The sequence below is a fragment of the Clinocottus analis genome, unplaced genomic scaffold (assembly GCF_023055335.1).
Source record: "Clinocottus analis isolate CAN_PGR_092001 unplaced genomic scaffold, fCliAna1.0.p SCAF_22, whole genome shotgun sequence".
NCBI lineage: Eukaryota > Metazoa > Chordata > Actinopteri > Perciformes > Cottidae > Clinocottus > Clinocottus analis.
The window spans coordinates 1,359,406-1,381,349 of NW_027175954.1; the positions used below are offsets into that span (position 1 = coordinate 1,359,406).

At 43.4% G+C, this 21,944-nt stretch overlaps 2 protein-coding genes across 2 annotated transcripts; one reads left to right on the plus strand and one right to left on the minus strand.

The window, feature by feature from the left end:
* Positions 1-11,199: 11,199 nt before the first annotated feature.
* Positions 11,200-12,497, minus strand: LOC137793318 (P2Y purinoceptor 14-like). Its single transcript, XM_068589409.1, has 3 exons — positions 12,366-12,497; positions 11,859-12,118; positions 11,200-11,770 (listed from the first exon to the last, which is right to left on the minus strand). The coding sequence occupies exons 1-3, from the start codon at positions 12,495-12,497 to the stop codon at positions 11,200-11,202; spliced, it is 963 nt and encodes a 320-aa protein (XP_068445510.1).
* A 2,556-nt stretch (positions 12,498-15,053) lies between these two features.
* On the plus strand, positions 15,054-20,040 carry LOC137793120 (microfibril-associated glycoprotein 4-like). The gene is made up of 5 exons (XM_068589100.1): positions 15,054-15,068; positions 16,891-17,088; positions 18,129-18,225; positions 18,389-18,556; positions 19,769-20,040. Exons 1-5 carry the CDS (start codon positions 15,054-15,056, stop codon positions 20,038-20,040), a joined length of 750 nt encoding a protein of 249 aa, XP_068445201.1.
* The last annotated feature ends 1,904 nt before the right edge of the window (positions 20,041-21,944 follow it).

Here is a 21,944-nt window from a genome sequence, read left to right on the forward strand (position 1 = left end):
TGTGGAAACATCACAATTGGCCCATTTAGTCGCCATGGTGACTGTAATGACGTTGTGTCTGAAGTTCGGGTCCGATATGAACTTGTTTTTTTCTCTCTCTCTCTGCTCAACCTTTTTTTTTTTTTTTTTTAATTAAGAGACATTTAATGATTATAGAATGATGACATTTTTACATTCATGCAAAAAAAAAAATCAAAAAAAATCAGGAAACAACCTCGTACAGACACATTAATAATCTGCGCACCCGACGGGGGAAAGAATCCAATCTCATATGTCAATAAGCTGTGAAGTTCACACCGTTTTCAAGGAGTCGCGGCTCCCCCTCGGCCCGCTGCGTTGACGTCTACTCCCCCCCCCCCCCCCCCCCACGTGATCTCCTGAGCCGGCCTGCGAGCGCGAGAGCAGGTGTGAGCCTGCCGCACCTGTTCGTCTCCTTTCCAACAGCAATAATTAGTGGATTATAACGAGGCGACGCTCGTGCAATTACAGCGCTCGTGTGAACGCCTCGACAAGGTCGTCTGTCTCGCGCCGAGGTCGCGCTGTGGGAATTGAACCCACCCACACACACACACACACACACACACGCCCTGACGTCTGTATCAACGCTCGCTCAGTCGACCCCGGGGGGAAAAAGAAAAGAAGTTGACGTCACCGTCATAATAAAAGCAGTGGGGCGACTGTGTGGTGAGCGGGGTCGACCTTCAATTAAGAAGGTCGTCGGTTCGACCCCCACCCACTCCACGGCTCCTCCAGCCCACGTCGACGTGTCCAAATTGCTCCCGTCGGTGTATGAATGTGTGTATGAACCTTAGCCCCTCCCATCAGTGTATGAATGGGTGAATAACAGTGTGAAAGTGCATTGAGTGGATGGAAGACTAGAAAAGCGCTACACAGGTCCCTTCATCATGTGTGTGCTTGTGCACAAAGGAAAGATGAGGATGATGATGATGATGATGCGTTTCTACTCACAGGTAAAAGCGGGAAAAGGCTGAGCCTCACTGCGTTATGAGCGTTACGCCTCTGCACCTCGACGCTCTCGAGTCGAGACCGCAAACGAACCGTGTGCCTCTTGAGGCGTGCTGCTGACACGCCGCGACCCCGAGCTTCACCTTAAGAGCCTCTCCACCCGATTGATGCGAGTCCAGCGTTTAGTCTCTCGTCAGTCGTCGAAGGCTCCACGGTGTTCGGCAGCTCGGTGCTAACTTTGTGTGTCTGCCGTTTGGCGCCGAGCAGCTGGACTAAAGCTTCCACCAGGAAGCCAAAAACAACGAGCCCGAAGAATTATCTGTGAGTTTAAGTATTCAATCTCCCTTTTGTGTTGTTTTCAGCTTTTAGTCTTTTTAGGTTTCAGCGCTGTTAAAGTTGAGTTAAAGAGATGAAATGCACGTTAATAACCAACAACGAAAACAGTACCCACAATACATTTGTGCTGTTATGTTACCACCTGCTCAAGTCTTCTAGTCTGTACTTGTTCTTTAAACTAACACCTTTAATATTTGGGTGACAGAAAGTTTCCTGATGCAATTCGGTAAAAATTGTATTTCTAATCCTTGGAGTACTATATTTTTCCTTTATACTGAGTGCTACGTATGCCCAGTAGTGACTGAAACACTCTCTAGATTAGCTACCGAGTGCACTAATTGAACACTCCTGCTTTTCCATTTAATTAGCACCACATCAAATCGCTCTTTCCGGGAAAAGACAAGAGAGCACATTACATAACATTAAAGTACATTTAAGGACTCTTCTTTCGGCGGCGTCTCCTCGCAGCCTATTGCACACGCACGGCGAACGACAAATGTCTAGCGTGACACTACGGTGTGATGTTATTGTGGCAGACGCGTTACATAACAAGTGTGTCTGCTTTGTGACACACGTGAGCATATTGTTGGCTTCACTTTGCCCTGACAGCCTGCACGCACTGCCTGAGACTTCAGCCTGACGTCCCTGCATCCCCTTGTGCTTCCCTCCGGTTATTCCCCCTCTTTCTTTCTTTCTTTCTTTCTTTTCTTTCTCCCCTCTTCTCCGTTTGCCCGTGCCCCTGCTGTCTTTGGCGAGGTCCCGGTCTCCTTGGCACCGTCCCCGCTGCGAGGATCCCTTCTCTCCATCCATCACCGTCATTGACTCCGATTTTTCTGCATCATGGAAGAGCTCCTTCCGAAAGACCCGCCGGAATTCCACACAGGGACACACAGTCATGCACACACACAGACACACACTCACACACACACACAACCTAGCACAAACCGTTGCCTGCTATATCATTTCCCCCCCCCCCCTCTTTATTTATTCATCTCTATCTGTCCATCTATCCATTGGCTTCGGTCTCCTGGGCGGATATCTGCCCGATGAATAATTTACCGCCGTTAAAAGAGACCACCTGAGGGGGACAGAGGAGAGGGGAGAAGGAAACCGAATGAGGACAGGTAAAGTGAGGAGGAAAGGAGAGAGAGAGAGAGAGATACCTTTTAGTGGAGAATTGAAACCCCGACGTTGGGAGAGGGGGAACACATGCCCGAGTGCAGCGAGAGACACGGGGCCCCGTGATCATGCTTAATTAATGACGGAGGGATCAGCCTATTAAACAAGGACACAGGCTGAAAGACTGGCCCGGGAGGGAGACACCGACGGGTGGGAGGAGGAAGAGGAGGAAGAGGAGGTGGAGGAACATTTTAATTTGCTCTCCTTTGGTCGAGAAGAGAAAAATCCTGGGTGTGAAAGAGCGACAAAGAGTGATGTGGGGGTCTGAGGGAGAGAAGAGAGGCATCAGGTTCCACCCGAGCTGCCGTTCTATAAATAGCAGTCAGCGCACATTGGGGAGGGGAAGCCAGCCAATTAGAATCAGGCTGCACTACCCGATGGTAAACCCCTCAGACGCACGCGCGCTCGCAAACCTGTCAGACTTGCCGGTATTGTCACCTGCAGCGTGTCTTCGGAGGCCCCACGTGGGAGGCGGCGGTGTAGTTGATCTCCAAGACCCAGAAGCTCACCGATGGCTTTTGATTGGTCGGCCCCCGCCGCCCGCCGCGCAGCGCTCGCTCGCTGCACACGTTGAGAAATGATCTCGTCTGGGCCCGAAGGGGCCGTGATGCACTTGAGGGGGTTTTGTGTGGCGGCGCCGATGTGAATCAGCAGCGTTGCGGCAGCGAAACGACAAATTGGCACACACACGGTTTATATCTTGTTTTTTTTACAGCTGGATTTACATCTGGTTTCCGGTGTGACTGAGGTTCCAGTGCAGAGAAGATCTACTTTTATCCCCATGCTGGCTCAAAGGGGTTGCAGCCACGAGTCGAGGCCCACTTCATGAATCATACGTACGACACAAGTGAAAGAAAAGCTGAAAGAGTAATCGAGTCAATGAAAAGGGTCGTCAATGACTGTTGGGGTGGTTTGATCGCCGAATCCTCGCATCAAAATGTTCCCTTGAGCAAGAATTACATTACATCCTGATGGTATCAGAATAGACGGGAACACAATTGAGCTCATATGAAGGTAAAAAAGATGCCTGGGTTGCATGAAATATGACGGAAAAAAACCAAAACTGATCACTTGATTTGTCATGCTCAGATTTTATTGTGCTGTTCTGTTACAATGAAAGTAACCTGATCAATCAAAATAAAATAAAAGACACCTTGAATATGTGAAGCCTCATTTGGACATCTTCGCAGGGGAAAGTTAAAACTGCTGAATCAGCAAACTTTGACTTTTAAAAGCAGTAAAACTTAAATGACGACGTAAATGTCCGCTTACATAAGACACTGCAGAATCACCGGGGGGAACGCAAACTTAATGCAGACAGCAGTATCCTCGGCTCAGATGACTGATGATGATGATGATGGTGATGAAGGTTTTGTTATTGTGTCACGCATAGAAATATGTTCAGCCTGCAGACACTGAAAATGTATATAAAGCAGCTCCACAGTGCAGTGCATGCATTTTACTGTTTGTGTGTGTGTGTGTGTGTGTGTGTGTGTGTGTGTGTGTGTGTGTGTGTATGTGAAGCATACAGCGCTCACCTTCCTGTCCCCCTTCAGGTAAACACTGTTGGCTTCATGGTCGTTGCAGTTGTGAGCGTGTTAGCCATGTTGAGAGCCGTGTGGACTCAATCTCTGAATCATGAATGTGCTTTTTTTTTAAAGAAAAACTTTGCCGAAGATGGTAAATGTAGTCCACAAAAACCCACAAAATTCCCCAGTGAGTGCTTTATCGACCGAGAAAGCTGATCTTTTCTACTGCAGAGCTGTTCCTACACGTACCAGGATGCATTGTGTGCAAACTTTGCATCAAAATAAACTTATTTATCGTCAATAAAGATAATATTCCGACACCTAAACTGAAGATTAAACCCCACACCTTCCGCATTTAAGTTTCTCATTCCACCGTAGCCGTCTCATGCATGTTTTCGACAGATTTTGCACCATTTGTAGTGGCCATGAAACATGTTGTCCGCGAACAGCCTGTGCAGACGTTAGCTTAAAGCTATCTAGTAGCGGACAGATTGACAGCGTGTCTGTTCAGCTCAGCTTCCCTCTTGAATTCACCACAGACTCCATTCCTTTCTGTTATTTAGCAGCTCCATTTCCTCCAGTCAGTCTCCTTCGTCCCCTCTTCTTTATGTTTGTAGAGCAGATTCATTAAGCCGTGGGATTCGCATTCATTTTTCACTCAAGTTGACATGTTTTCAATGCGGGCAGAAGTGTCGCTGCATTAACTTGCGCTGCCCAGAGCTCCAATCACACATTTTCATTGACTTTGACCTCAAAAAAGGTTGTTTTTTTTGTCTGAACACGGAGTAAAAACGTCTCTTTGGGGGATTTTGTCGGCCAGAGGGGGGTTATGGGTAATTTCCCCAAAGTCTTAATGTTAAACTAACCAACTGCCGGCTGTAGCTTCGTGATTCAAGCACAGAAAAACAAAGAGGTGTCTCATCTAACTTTCTGTGAGGAAACAAATAAGCGTATTTCTCAAAAAACAATTCTCTTTTTTCATTTTTTTGTCCTTTTTTTGTGTGTTTTTAAGGAGCCACAGAAGGTCACTCTGCTCCCTCTGAGTGAACTCCTGTCATGCTTCGTTCACATGAATCCTCACGATTATTGATCTGCCAGGGTGAAGCCCAAACGTCGCCTCACGGTTCCTCGGCGTTAACTGCCGTGAACGTTAATAACTGATCGGGATTATCCACGCCAACTGAATCACATCCGCCGCAGACGACCGCGGATGATTTGACTTTCGTTGGGAACGTTTAGCCTTCGGACGCCGAGGTTCCCTTCCAACCCACGTTTTTGATTCCTTGCATTACGCCGCCGCTCGCTACCTTCCCTCTTGTTCCCTTTCATCCTCTTAATTTGATCTCTCGCCGCCTCCCTCGGAGTCTCTCTTCATTGAGATGCCGTCCCCCTTCCCCGCATCCATCAGAGCATCGCCTCCCTCTCTCTCCCACTCCTCTTATCTCATTACTCTCTCTAATTAGCCCCAAACGAGCCCGCAGGAACCAATAACACGCCTTTGCTCATGCATATCAATGAGGTGTGCACCCACACACACACACACACACACACACACGCACGCACACTACATCTGTAAAGTCCTGTTTTATTTGTGTGTGTCACTGCATGCGTCCGCGTTATTCGATATTTGCATTTGTTGATTCGGCCATGAGTTTTGGCAGACTTTACTTTGGCTGATTATGCAAGAGTAGATGTTGTTGTTCGTGTGTGTGTGTGTGTGTGTGTGTGTGTGTGTGTGTGTGTGTGTTTGTGCATGCACACACTTGTGGCCAGCTTGGATCTCAGTTGGATACAGGAAATGTGTGTTTGGTCGGGAACAGATGATTGTGAGAAACACTGTCCCAGGCAGAACTCTGTACCAGGAGGTGGCCAGTAAACATGCACACGTACAGACACACACACGCGTGTGGACACGCACACACAAACATTCTGTTCCCATGCAAAAAAAAAAAAAAGAGAAAAAACATAAACAAGCACTGAACTAAGTCATTAATGTGAATAAATCAGCGCCGCCAAACCAAAGGAGAATATTTTATGTTTTTCTTTTCACCCTTTTTTCTGCGTGCGTCTGTATGAGGCATTGTGTTTCGGGCGTGCTGTTTGGTAAATATAGTGACGTTCAGACAGTTTAAATGGGAGTTGAAGTGGAGTGGTGGGTTTAAACGTGGTGAGAGGGTTTATTAGTCAGCTGTGTGTGACTGAGATGGGAAGTAACCCCGACACAGCTGCAAAGGCAGCTAAACAAACACTCATACATAAAAGATGAGTCGCTCTCACCCTCCTTGTCTCTTTCACACACACACACACACACACACACACACACACACACACACACACACACACACACGCGCATACAAACATACGCTCGCATACAAGCACACACACACACACACACACACACACACTCACACGCACGCATACAAACACACGCCCACACACACGCGCACAATCACATACAAACACACACACACACACACACACACACACACACTCACATCCAATATAAAGAAGTGTTTACCTGAATTTATTGACTAATCTTCTTTTTGTGAGATTTAATTCTTCAGCTTCTAAACAAACAACGTTCCTCTTATTTTAAACCTGTCTGGATCCGTGCACCTGTGTTTATTTCTGTCTTTGCCTCCTCTCCTCTCTCCTCTCTCCTCTCCTCTCCTCTCCTCTCCTCTCCTCTCCTCATCTCTCATCTTCTCTCCTCTCCTCCTCTCTCCTTTCTCCTCTCCTCTCCTCTCTTTTCCTCTCCTCTCCTGACCTCTCACCTCCTCTCCTTCTCTCCTCTCCTTTCCTCTCCTCTCCTCATCTCTCATCTCCTCTTCTCTCCTCTCCTCCTCTCTCCTCTCTTCCCCTCTCCTTTCCTCTCCTCTCCTCTCCCCTCCTCTCCTCTCTCCTCTTCTCCCATCCTCTCCTCTCCTCCTCTCCTCTCCTCCTCTCCTCTCCTCTCCTCTCCTCTTCTCTCCTCTCCTCTCCTCTCATCTCCCCTCCTCTCCTCTCTTCTCTTCTCTTCCCCTCCTCTCCTCTCCTCTCCTCCTCTCCCATCCTCTCCCCTCCTCTCCTCTCCCCTCCTCTCCTCTCCTCTTCTCTCCTCTTCTCTCCTCCTCTCCCATCCTCCCCTCTCCTCTTCTCTCCTCCTCTCCTCTCCTCTCCTCTCCTCTCCTCTCCTCTCCTCTCCTCTCCTCTCAGACCTCAGCCTGTCTGAGAGGACAGAGCGACACCTTTACATTTTCTTTTCTTTTTTATATATATATATATATTTTTATCAGCGCCACTCAGCTACTAATCTCGTGTCCGTGTATGAAGCCTCAGCTCAGCCTGTGTGATGAATTAACAGCTTTGCATACTCTGACTGTGTGAGGAAGCAGGTCACGAGGAATCAATAGTATCTGTGGAGGGAAAAGGAAACAGCATCTCTCATCTTCATCTCCGCCTCGCAGCTGTATCTGTCTCTTTCTTTCCAATGTTTGGGATGTCTTTCTGCTTATCTGTCCCCTCTATCCCTTCTCCCCCTCTCTCTCTCTCTCTCTCTCTCTCTCTCGCTCTCTCGCTCTCTGGTTTTACCCCCAAAAGCAATAAGTGACTTGAAGGGCAGAGGGTGGAAACACAAATTCACCACAGAGAGCGAGTGAGTGACGGCCGCAGAGCGCAGAGGGGAATGGAAGAGAAGCACCATGTAAAAGAGATGGCAGAAAGAGATTGTCTCCGATATCGATCTGGTAATCCTCGTCGTGCTCTCTGGCGATTTTAATCTTCCTCCTACACAAGATGAGGAGACGCAGGGAAAAGGGCGAGAGAGAGAGAGAGAGAGAGAGAGAGAGAGAGAAGAGGAGGGCATGGAGGGAAGGATGGAGGGAGGGAAGGAGTGAAGGAGGGAGGAGAGAGGAGGAGCAGTGCCATCCAGTGGTGCCGAGGAGCGCTGCAGCGCTGAGGGTTTCTCCCGGTGTTTGGTTGACAAACATCTGTCGGTGTGTGCTCGTTTCTGTTTGTGTGTGTTTTGTGTGTGTTTTGTGTGTGTTTGTGTGTTTAGAGAGACGCTCGTTCATAAGCACGCGAGCCAAAAGCAGTCAAACTCAGCCGGCTCCTCTTTGGCCCTCTTCTTTGGCGCAGACGCTAAAAAAAACAGAGAGCATATGGCGCCCGAGACCCTCTGACCTCCAGGACACGTTGAGACACACGCAGATTATTTTAAGCCCGTTAATAACGCTTTTGCACATGTGATTAGTCTTTATTCTCATAAGAGAAGCTAAAAGCGTAAAGCTACAGCAGCTTTATGGTCAAAATCACCTAAAGCTGGTATAATTAATATGTTTGTGTTGGCATTTTGGTGTCTTTTAGCGCATTGTTTTTGTTTTAAGTCCACAAATTGGTTCATCTCACGCGGCTACAAGAGAGGAATGGAGAGAGGCCTTCAGTCATTTGTTTCAATGCTCGTATTGATTATATTTCATGTGTTTACGACGACGAAGACAAACGATTAAAACCTCTAACTCACTTTCAAAATCCTATTTCTGGCTTTCATTGTTTCATTTTAGAGGCTGTTAGGGCTCTATGAACCTCATTTTTTTAATGAAACATTAATCAGAAATAGGCTAATAAAGGTTATTTTTGTATCCAGCAAACTAAAGGTGATAATAAGAAAAATATAATATGAATAACACAATTTGACACTGTTGCTTTTTAACCTTTAAAAAACTCCTCGCCCAGAACTGTGAATCATAGCGTACTTTATGAAGAAGAAAGAAGCCCCACACTGCTGTATTTGGATGAAATGAACACCAAAAGCAATATGCAAGTGAAATATATGGTTTGGTCCATGAAAAAATTCAAATATCACAGACGTGCGCAAATGTGGCCCAATGCAAATGTTGGAGTCCTCACCTGAATGAACTAAACCCTCTAACTTTGTTCTGCTTCACTTTATCAACGTCAACCTTTGCAGGGAGAACGTTCACATATTAAATGTTCACATATTAAACGTTCACATATGAAATGTTCACATATGAAATGTTCACATGGTGTGCTATGATCGGGGTTGGACCTTTCAGCTCCATCATTTCAAAGAAATAATCACCCTGAAAGAGTTTTTTCTCTTGGACCTGAAAGCTTTTCATTTTTTTCTGTGTCTCATCTTCATTTACTCTTGACCAGTAACTTATAGACAGACATGTCCACATCTGAACAACATCTCACATGTGTAGCCTTTTATTATAACAACATTATTCCTAATGGCCGCTGTGGTTGCAAAGACACACTCTTTTTAGTTTGGGAATGCAATTTTCGAGGAAAGGGCCTACAAATTGTTGGGTTTTTAAAAGGCGCGCCGCGTTGATTTAACTGCAACTAAAACACATACATGTTAAATAATACATTCATTTATTCCCAAATCTCATTGAACCATCACAAATGTGACAAAAGTGACAAATGTTCACGTACTTTTGTCCACATACGGGAATAAACGGCCGGTTCAAGGCTCTCGCTCACCGAGACGCCTCCTCTCTCTCTCTCTCTCTCTCTCTCTCTCTCTCTCTCTCTCTCTCTCTCTCTCTCTCTCTCTCTCTCTCTCTCTCTCTCTCTCTCTCTCTCTCTCTCTCTCTCTCTCTCTCTCTCTCTCTCTCTCTCTCTCTCCATCTCTTCTGCTTTCCCTCCGGCTCCATCGCGATGACCTCAAAAGCCATTTATTAACGTGGATTACATGTCGACGGGAACAAAACCTGGCAGATGATCAGCAGCTACACAACTCTCTCTCTCTCTCTCTCTCTCTCTCTCTCTCTCTCTCTCTCTCTCTCTCTCTCTCTCTCTCTCTCTGAACCAACGCGCTACCCGACACAGAGATTGAGATAAAAAGATGGAAGAGAGAAGACGGAGAAATATATGAGAACAGAAGAACGATCGACCGTCGTTGGCCTTCTCTCGGTTCATCATTCAGCGAAGGCCGCGGGTTCGATTCTTCTCTTCTGTGCTAGAGAAGAGTAATAACTGTGCTGATAAAGGGGAAGATCGGAGGAGAGGACGTGTAACTGTGCTCCTGTCGAGTTGCGCAGCTTCTCTTGTTGCATTGAAGTCAGAGAAAACACGATGTAGTTGATGTTAAGATAACAACGGTTACTGGGATTATCCGTCTGAAATATTGAAGATTGAATCTTCATCTTCATCTTTTTAGACTTTATTCGACAGTGGCACCATAATCATAACATCTATATGCATAAAAAACAGATGCATTGTGTTGAGTGCTCGTAGCGAAAGGCTAATTTACAACACAGGAGGCTTTTTTTTTTATTAAAAAAAGAGAATACATCCACAAACACATTCATAGATAGATATACACAAAGTAAAAGTGTGTGTTACAATGCTGTTAGGTGTGCTGGGGTCTATAATAACACACTCATTGAGACGGGAAGGAGCAAAACCACGTCGGCATTTCAAAATAAGCTTTCATCTGGAATAGTTTATGGAGCTTATGGAGCTTATGAAGCGGTGAACACGTCGCGTCCGGACGCTCGATGAGGCCGAGTGACATTTATTTGGCATTTGTAGGTTTTTTTTAGAGAATAGTCTCCAAAAACTATTGGATGGATTGTCAGGAAGTTTGGAAGAGACATCCGTGTTTTTCAGTTGATCAGAAAATGAAGAATTTTAACGGCCACTGAAATGAAAATGTACAAAAAACAATCGATCGGAAACAAGCAACACGTTTTTACATTCATGTGCAGTTAAACAATTTAACTTATTGTGTTTTTTGTCTTGTTTGTGACATTGTGTGTCGTTTTTTTTTATGTTTTACATTGTTCATTGTTTTATCTTTCAACATTTTAAACTAATGTATTGTCAATTTTTCGAATCATATTTGTTCCAAAAAATTTTTTGCATAAATATTTTTTATAAAAATGTTTACATTATTGACAATTAGGATATTAGTTTAAAATGTTTCCTCTTTTTTTAACAACGGTTATTGCGGTTTTATTATAATTTATTCTTATTATTTTTTCATTTAAATCTTTCTTACATTATTCACAATCATGTTTTTCGTGTATAATGCCAACTCACCTTTTTAAAAAAAAAAAAAGTTATTGCATCATGTGGACTTATTACTACTAATGACCAGTTATGTTATCATTCATTATCACGTTATTTGCAATCTGTTGCATTAGCGCGGCGTTTAAACTCTTCCAAACAGTCTTCATCACTTTCCAAACCGCCTGAACTGAGCCCTGAACTTCCTGCAGAGGATGAAGTAGATGAGCGGGTCCAGACAGACGTTGAGCACCGACATCATGATGGTGACCTCCGTCACGTAGTAGAGGAACTTTCCGTTGGAACACGACAGGAAGACTTCGGGGATGCCAACCAGGTGGTAGGGGACGAAGCAAAAGCAGAAGACGCCGACCAGCACCGACATGTTCCTGCGGGACTTCCCCAGCTCCGTGCAGCCGGAGGACGCCGGCCGCCGCCGCTGCGCCAGCGACACCCGGCGGGCCGTCCTGCAGTAGAAGAAGAGCACGGAGACGAGGACCAGCAGGAAGGCGGCGGTGGAGACGGTTCGCACGACCTGAAGCGGCAAGCTGAAGCGGCCGCTGTGCGAGTCGTCGCATCTCGCCAGGACGGAGGTGATCGGCTTCTGGGTGAGGAACGACAGGACGGCGAAGATGCTCGTCGCGGCCAGGAGGAAAACCCAGGTCGCCGTTGAGATGACGTGAGCGGCCCGCACCGTCTGCAGGACGTGAGTTCCCGAAGGTCGGACGACCTTCAGATACCTGCAGAGGACAGGGGGAGGATTTCAATTGCCTGCCGCGCCCTCCAGTGGAAACTGAGGATGAGGATTCAAACTTGAAAGTGGCCCACCTGTTAGCGGCGATGTAGCTCATGAACAAGATGCTGGCGTAGACGTTGAGGAAGAGAACGACGCGGCCGGCGTTGCAGTGGAGCGAGTGGACGGCGACGGAGCTGCTGGCGAATTTGGCGATGCGGATCGGGAGACAGAGGCAGAGCAGGAAGTCGGCGGCCGCCAGGTTCTTCAGGTAGACGGTGATGCTGCTGGACGTCTTCTGCTGAGCTCGGCAGAAGTAAAAATTCACGATGAAGCCGTTGAGGGGGAGACCCACCTGGAGAGGAAACACGGCGGAGAGGACGGAGAGGGTTTGCAGTCGGGCCAAAGAATTTCGGATTCGACCCGATGGACACAAGATGATCATTTCCCACCCAATGAGTATCTATCGTTTTATTCGGGATAAGGCTCGCATGTGCCCCCTCCCACCAAAAACACTGACAAAATGAAATCATGACGAGTGTCATTTCCTCAAGCTGTCATTTCCCGTGTGAAGGAAATGGACCCGACTCGATGAAACTCACCAGAAACACGAGGCTGTGGAACACCATGAAGAAGAGGTCGGCTGAGCCGTCCACCTGAGCACAGGTGGTCTGGTTCGTGACGGATGACTGATTGAAGGATGAGGTCACTTCCTGTGCTGCGTAGTCTCTCATGTTGCGTGTGTGTGGTTGTTTGAACGGACGGTGAACCCGAATTACAAATCTGCTTGTCCAAAAGATCAAGTTGAAAGGAACCTGAAGGAACAAATGGACGGTTTCAAATCAATGTGGAGTTGTTCTGTACCATCAACTCAAGATAGATAGATAGATAGATAGATAGATAGATAGATAGATAGATAGATAGATAGATAGATACCATATATATATATATATATATATATATATATATATATATATATATATATATATATATATATATATATATATCCAGCATCGAAACAGTAAAAGTGCGACGAAGAGAGGATGAAATACCAGCAGCACTAACCTGTTTGTGCCAGTGAAGATGTCTGAAAGTAGTTTTCACTGAACGTCTTCGTGGCAGAGGAAGCGATGTCTTCTTAGTGAGATAGCATCTCCAAAATAAAAAAGGAAGAAGCAAAACCACAGACACACACACACACACACACACACACACACACACAGCTGTTAATGTGTCATTTCATGACACATTAAGCCTTCCTGTCTATTTCCAATAAATGGGCCACAATTACCACCGAAGACTCTTTTTTTTTTTGGTGTCTGAGCCTCAAGTAGTTGCAGTGGCAGTCTGTCGTGGCAATCCTCGTGGTGGTGATCCCACTTTTGTGCTTTGAAAAAACATGAATCTATTGATCCATTTTTCATTATCCAGGTCTGAAGGTACAGCCCAGACATTTTTTTTTTTATTCCCATCCTCGCTGAGCCATCAGGCCTCGTGGCACACACAGGATAATCCCTCCGGTCCAGTGTTTTGGGGTCTGCGGCGGTGGGATCCCCTCCAAACTCAGCCACTGTATCTTCCCGACCCGAAAAAAGTCACAAAAAAAAGTCACAAAAAAAAAGTCATGACAAAAAAAGTAATGACAAAAAAAGTATGACAAAAAAAAGTCATGACAAAAAAAGTATGACAAAAAAGTCATGACAAAAGAAGTTGACAAAAAAAGTCATGACAAAAAAAGTATGACAAAAAAAGTCATGACAAAAAAAGTCATGACAAAAAAGTTGACAAAAAAAGTATGACAAAAAAGTTGACAAAAAAAAGTCATGACAAAAAAAGTAATGACAAAAAAAGTAATGACAAAAAAAGTATGACAAAAAAAAGTCATGACAAAAAAAGTATGACAAAAAAGTCATGACAAAAAAAAGTCAACAAAAAAAGTCATGACAAAAAAAGTATGACAAAAAAAAGTCATGACAAAAAAAAGTCATGACAAAAAAAGTATGACAAAAAAAGTCATGACAAAAAAGTTGACCAAAAAAAGTCATGACAAAAAAATTCAAAAAAGTCATGACAAAAAAAAGTATGACAAAGAAAGCCGTCTCCACCACTGCTGATGGTATAATAATGTTTTTTTTGTTGTTATTATCTTAATTTGGACTTTTATTTATTTAGTGTTTGTGGCGGCGATGGGCTTCCATAGCAGCATTACAGCGTTACTTAGGAAATGCAGCGGAGGTCACAAGGTCATGTGAAGCCGGCAGAGACACATCATCCAACCAAAATATTCGATGCTGAGGTCGGCACACGCTGACTCATCTCGCTCTGTCTTCAGATGTTCTCCACGAAAACCACACATATAAAATGTGATATGGTTCAACCCTGCGGGCCCCAAAAGTGCTTTGTCTTTTGTAAAAAGATGTTTTTTTAAACACCTCCGGCTATGCAAAGACTATATCGTCAGAAAAAGGTCAAGAGTTAAAACGCTCAGGAATTCATTGTGTGAAGTACAAGAGCTCAGTGCCGATGAAAAAGTCAAATAGGATCCTTTTTATTTGTGATGGACACAAATGAAAAGCATCCACATGAGCAGAAGGTCAGAGCAGGTGATGTCGTATTGCATATCAAGACACAACACTTACGATGTGTGGGAAGGAGGAAGAGTTGGATGTTTGACACCACGTGCTGCACCGGTGTTGTGTGGGAGTGTCGAGTCGAGAACCTTTAACCTTTCACGGTGTCATAAGAGGCTTAATTTCCACACCGGACGGCGTCTGCTGCATGGAGCTGAAAGCCAAACGTTCACACTGAAAAGCGACCTGTTCTGCTGTTTGCGAATGTTATTATTCAAAGACTTTCTCGGGCAGATGCCCGTAACATATCTTTCCCTCGTTTCGCATTAGAAATCAGCGTGAATGACAAATAGTTTAGAAAATGCTCTCTGAACTTCAAATACTGAGGTCGCGAGTGTAAACTCATGAGTTCAACTCCCCCACAACGCTTTGAGAATTTTCTGATTTAACTTCTTTTTTTCCCCCGCACATCACAAAAATGTTTATTCAAGTTTTCTGAACAAAAATACATATTTCATTTCCCTCGGCTTTCTGGACTTGTGTGTGATTGTGTAGTGAACGCACCACATTCCCAGAACCAGTGAGGCACCAGCATGACCTGCAACTTCTGCGAATAATGATGAACGTCATCGTTCTGTGGAAACAAGTCTTATCGGTGTCACATGCAGACTGTTCACAGGGACGCACCACGAGTCAGAGCAAACCTTCCTCTCCGTGATGATGATGATGATGCAGGTGAGAGCTGCAGCTTCTCTTAACATTTAAAAGCTAATTATTTTTCATTTTGTAATGAAGAGCAAAATGCTGCTCCTATTGTCTTGGTAATTGTTTTTATAATGTTTATTATTTTGTGAAGAAATGCCTCATTCTTATCGTGTGCTATAATGAAGAATGTATCATATTAATGATTAGCATTATTGTTAGTAATGCCTTTAGAGATAATATAATTACTAATATATGTGGGAGCAGCTTTATACTATCAAGATTTCAAAAAACAAAACCACGGCGCTGAGTTTATGTTAAAATCCACAAATGTCATTCAGTGAAGCAAATATCTGTTTCATAGTTTTCTAAAATGAATATATTAAATTGTAGATTGATGTGTAAAGACAGGAAGTTCAGGTGGTTTCTAATTGATTAGCTCCTAAACCATTTAACAATGTAATATTGCTATTGTTAAATAATCGACATATATATTTTTGTATTGCTTATTGTTATTTTAATGCGTAATTGTTGGTGTCGTTGATTAATATTGAGGCTTTTATAGTTGGCTTTGCAGTACTTATCGTTAGTTACACATTAACCTCTCAGCCCCAGTGAGGACAATATGATCTCTTTCCAGAGGTCACATCTGTGAACTCGCTGAAACAAACAGCAGGCGTGAAATAAAGAAATAAACTATCAGAATGTCAAAGGAAACAGCGCAGGAGACAGATGCAGATAGATTGCAGTGTTTTTAACATGAATTATAGTTAAATCAGTCCCGATTCAACGACCTCTGCTCCAGAGGTTCAGGTCTGGACTGATAATTAACACGAACGCTGCAGCAGTTCAAACATCCAGCGGGACGAGTTCAGAATAACTCAGCAGAGAAAGAAACAAAACGCTGTGACTGGTTTTTGCTTCCAGCGATGTAACTCGCCAGTTTCCTCGAGTCACACTCAGTGAAAAGTATGAAGAAGAAAGAAATAACACAAAGAGTAAAATAGTTGTTGTTTACTTCACACACATTATTAAAATACGTTAAATTGTTTTTGCAGTGAAGGATAATTGTGAGAACAAATGAAAAACCAACGCAGAACAATAAAATACGTAATACTCATGCGGTGTTTCTAATACAATGCCGGAGTGCCCTTTTAAATTTAATTAAAGGAAGAAGATCCCGCTGAGATTCTCACAAACGGATTGATGGATCGTAACACGAGTCGTCACTTAAGCGGCGTTACAAATGTTCTTTTACTACAAATAACCTTATTTTGTTACATAACACAATAATTCAATCCGCCTGACATTTGTTATTTAACCCGTAGAAAACAGTGGAACCAATTTTGTCTTTTCCCCTGTGTTTGACTCGTCATAGGAACTCAAATTGATTCAAATACTTGTGTTTATTTCATGTATTTATTTATTTGTTCAGCAAAGTCTTGGGAAAAAAATGTATATCTTCAAAAAAAACAAACACTTCCAGCACATCCAGCATGATGTGAGCCAGATTCCCCCAAAATGCCTCCTCGAGCAGTCAATAACACATGTTTTCAGAAAAATTAGGACCTGAAAAATCAAAATATGCAACAAAAATCCCAATAAAACAAAGCCTCGGCCTGTTACGAAGGAGTTTCAGTCAAAAAACTGTGTCGTTCGGTTAATAAATGGAAAAATATTACGTATTTTATGCCAAAAGATTGTCTGATTCGGGGCATGCTGGGACTTAAAATTGGCGCGGGAGGATTTTCGTGCACGGTTTTCCAAAAGGTTAACCTGTTTTTGTTGTGATATGCGAGTGCAGGAACTCTACAGGCGTAGATATCATAAAATCCCTCTTTTCTTTCACATCCAGGTGACGTTATGCGTCGCTGCGCTGGTCCTCGCGGCCTCCGTTCACTCCGACTCCCAGTTCCATCTGCCCATCGACTGCGATGACATCCATCAGCATGACAACACCAGCTCCAGCGGGTTGTACACCATCTACCCAGGAGGCCCCACCACGCCGCTGAAAGTCCACTGCGACATGGACACCGACGGGGGCCGATGGACCGTCAGTACTCCTCCCATTATATTTGATTTTTATCAGAGCCTCATTGAGAGGACACGACTAAATCATCTTTTACCTCTGACGGGTTCATCCAGGTGATCTTGGAGTTCAAACTACAGTGGGTAGATTTGAACTACAATAATGAAGACTTCCCTTGGGCTATCGCACAGCTGTGGAGCTTTTTTTTTTTTTTTTAAAGATTCATCATAACTTTTACACAAACAAATCTGCGCAGCTGATGTCTCACTTAAAAAATTATCAAAAGTAAATTTAATGACAAAAACAAAAAACAATACTGTTTTAACCGCCCTTTTGACCGGTGGTTTTTAACCACCAGTGTGCCGTGAGACATCGTCAGGCGTGTCGCGTCCATTTTTTACTTAATAAACATTATTCAGTTTCTGCAAATCATTTTCCCATTATTGAGCGTCTGAGCATGCAATATAGTGGCTCGCCTAGTAATAAAATACTCTTCCATGCCAGTAGGTAGCGCAATAATTACCTACCATGTATGCTATATTATGCTACATGTGACATTTTGTAACTTTATTGTTGAAAATGTGCCGCAAAAAAAGGTTGAAAAACACTGCTTTAGACAGCCATGGCTTGCTACAACGGGTCACAATGGCAATAAAAATGGCCGCCGCTCTGACCGTCCTGCTACGTTGATTTGAATGGATGTGTCTGTTCTGGACTACTGCAACAACACAACACAGTTGTATCAGAAACAGACACAGCTTTGACTGTATTTCATTATATTATCTGCTCGGCTACGGATTGAAAGAACTAGCTCTCAGTAAAAGTTCAAAATTAGCTTAGCCTTGACAGGAAAGAGTTTGCAGTGTCGTTCTCGAGTCGAGCATTCGGACCTGAAAGCCTTCCAGTGGAGGACGCTAAAACAACTCTGTGCGGTTTGTCATATGTCAAATGTTTTGGCGCTCAAACCTTTTCTGAGAGGTTGTCCATATTTATAAAGAACGGATTCGTAACGTTAGCTAGTAAACCCCTCACATCTCTCTCTTCCTCCCGTTTTTCCCTCTCAGGTGTTTCACAGGAGGATCGATGGGACTGAAAACTTCTTCAGGCCCTGGAAACACTATCAGACTGGGTTTGGGAATGTGGCCGGAGAATATTGGCTTGGTGAGTTCTTGAGGGAAAACAACGTTCGACACCATCGTATGTCGCCGTGTGAGACTCGATAGAGAGACCGAGAGACCGCCTGAGGTGGAAAAGGTTAAGTAAAACACAGAGGGCCTCGGTGCGGGGAGGTGCAATGAACGCGGGTCTTTGTGCGCCTCCACAGGCCTGGAAAACATCTTCCTGTTGACCATGAGGAAGAAGAACGAGCTGCGGGTCGACATGGAGGACTGGGAGGGAGAGAAGACGTCCGCCCAGTACTCCTCCTTCTCAATCGGTTCTGAGCACGTTGGTTACCAGCTTCACTTGGGCAGCTTCGCTGGCGGAAAGGCAGGTGAGGGTCACTGTGGGACTTTGGGACAAAGGGGCGATGGACCAGTAGTACACAATGTTTTTAAGTTTCAGTATAAATGGGTTTTATTCGAGTACAGTACATGTGGAGCCTGCAAATGCGAGTATACTCGGGAAATATTGTACTTTTGACTCCACTTCTGCTACTTTTCAGATTGCAATTTCTCATTCCGTTCATGTTTTGGTGTTGAATGTCTGTGATGAACTGAATGCCAAGGAGTGACTTTATTCTCCTTCTTCTTAAGCTAAATAAACTCTTTAAACAGCCGCTTGGATCAAGCTGGAAACGGAGCTGTTTTTTCTGAGCTCGTGAAACTTTGTAAAGGTGCACGGTTCTCACGGGTCGGCCACGCTACAAACACGTGAGGATCTTATAGAATAAGATGCGTTGCTGCATAGATTGAAATGAAGAAGTTTGTCTTTTTACAGCTGTGAAATGCTACAGCGACATGAATGCATTAATCCAACAGCATCGTGTTTAATAGTAAAACACTGATATGGAACTCTTGACTGCACAATTAATACTTTCACTTTTCATAAGTGAAGTACATTTTGCAGTTTATACTCACATATTTTTGCATAAGTAGTGTTTTGAATGCAGAACATTTACTTGCAGAGTCTTTTCACAGTGGAAAAAAAGCTTTCTATTTTATTTATTCTTTTATTATTTGTTAGACTTGAATAAAGATGAGTCCTTAAATCATTTAGAAAACAGCCAATGACATTTCACTTTGATTTTTGTGACGCCAAAATGTGTCTCTTCAGAGACAAATAAATCTATTGTCCGCTATATGGAGCTATAACCTCGGGGTTAGGATCCCACCACATACATCTGAAGGGTCTTGAGATTATTCACAAATTCATATTCATCTTTTGGATCTTTTTTCAAGCTATTTTTTGTGAAATATTGGATAATTTAACCTCTTACCTGGTTTAAATGAAGCATTTTGAGGCTGTAACACAAACCAAAATGACTGGAAACCACTGGTTTAATCTTCTTAGTGTACTGTACATGTGTTTTTATGTAAGATATGAATCTAAAAAGTAACTAAAGGTGTTCTCTGTATCGCTATACGACATTCAGATCATTAATAGAGCAGCAAACAGCAGCTGTGTGAGGGTAATAATTTAAGTTACATATATATATATATATATATATGTTTTTCAACTTTAATTCAACCGATTGTATTTACAGGGGACAGTTTGATGCACCACAACAACATGAAGTTCACCACGTTTGACAAAGATCTGGACATGTGGGAAAACAACTGCGCTCAGCATTATCTCGGAGGATTCTGGTACAATAAGTGTCACGCGGCTAACCCCACCGGCATGTACGCACCTCATGGTGCCATCCCATATGACTCCGTCTCAAACTCTTGGCAAATGTGGAAAGGCCAGCAATACTCCCTCAAGACCATTGCCATGAAGATCCGATCGGTCGCTACATGTACGTGCAGACTTTAACCGGACTATCTGTGCATCGACTGGATCACGTTCACACTTCATCTGACAGGTGAGGAGAGTTTCCGTATATAAGGGTTTTTGTGTTTTTACCGCTGTGTTCAATATCCACAATTTTCATTTTGTGTTGTTTTTGGCGCCCTCTGTGGAGAAGAGGTGCAGTGTTTCCAAGCAGCACAGTCTCTCTTGACCAGGGGTTCTCAAACTTTTTCTGTCACGCCCCGCTTTAGAGGAAGCAAAATGTTCGGGCCCCACCGCCCCGACAACATGGGAACAAAATGGTCCAACTTTTTGAGACTCCTCAATCCGTACTTTTTTAATTAACAGATTAAAGAAAATTGAAATTCCTTCCAAGAAAACCAGATCGCTCCATCTGACAACATGTGCAACCACTTTGTTAAAACAATGCAAATAAAGTTATATACGTGCAAAAAATAACTCATATTTAGCAAAAAAGATGACCAAGGAAGCCGGTTGGGTTCCTTTTTTCTCCCCATAGTTTCATGTTGAAGTGTCCTTGAGCAAGGCACTGAAGCCCCAGAGCTTCACAGCAGCACAAAGCTCCTTCACTACTAAGGATGAAGGTTAAATGCAGAGAATAATTCCCCCACTGTGGGATTAAGAAAGGATTCTTTAAGAATCTGCATCTGCCCCCTGCGCCCCACGTGTAATACTTCCGCGCCCCACTAGAGGGTCGCGCCCCACAGTTTGAGAACCACTGCTTTAGACTTTTAGAGGACCCGTCATTTTCCTGCAGCAGGTTCAGACAGTCTCTCCGTTCTGGCTCTGGTTTTCCCCGTGTCTATCTTGCAGAAATAGGCCAGAAATTTTCCTCGCTTGCGCCAGATGCTTCAGAAATCAAAGCAGGATGAAGGAATGTTAAACGCACATTCGACATTCAAGACATGTCTGATTCTGGATGAAGAAGAGGACATGCCTCCCTGGTGGAATCAGTCAAGATTGTATGACGGTATTGCAAACATTTGTGTTTTTATTAAGGTTTTAGTGACGGCAGCGCGACATATCAGACATGAATATGCATTATCATACACAATCATTCCATGTTTCAACAATTCATGTAAAAGCCCACGTGCCCTTGTTAAATTATACAACATATAAATCAAATAAACATGTTATTATCAGTTTTCGATTTAATTGATGTTTCTTTTCAATCATTTATATTTTCATACAAAATAATGCATAAATATTGAATTATTTTTTTATTATTTTGTGCAGCAGATTGTTTGTTTTTTTCCACCCAGATGGTTGGAAAAGCTGTGTTGTCAGGGGTGAAAGAGATATTCGGGTCATTAAAAACTAATTTAACAAAAGTATCATTACCACACATTGAAAATATTCCATTTCCATCAACATGCATTCATAATTTCATATCAGTACAATTTTACGAATGCATTATCAACAAGAATGTATGCCACAAATGTAAAGGCAGTCCTACTCAATATGCAGAAGTGTTGCGTCATGAAAGGCTTCATTGAGTAAGCAGCATGTTCATGTTGTCGCTGGTGGAGGTGGAGAAGAATTGAATTAGTTATAGAATATATTTTTATGTACTGTAATGTGTAACGCTACATGTTTTAATAGATAATCATATAATTTGTTTGTAAAATTAGGCTAAAAAGCATTAAAACAACAAAACTATAAATATAAGGGATCCTTTCACCTCGGCAGAAGTTTGTGAATCATACTTTTATTTTATATACAATATGTTTCTTTAGATGGTTGGGAATTTAAACTTACTTTAATTTGGTGGTGATCTAGATGTTGCTGGCTAGCGTACGAGATTTTATAAAGGCTGCAAGACTGTGATGATGTACTTTTATGTTAGAAAAGGAACATATTTCACAAAAATGTGAAATTGCATTTAACAACATTAAAGTCTATCAAAG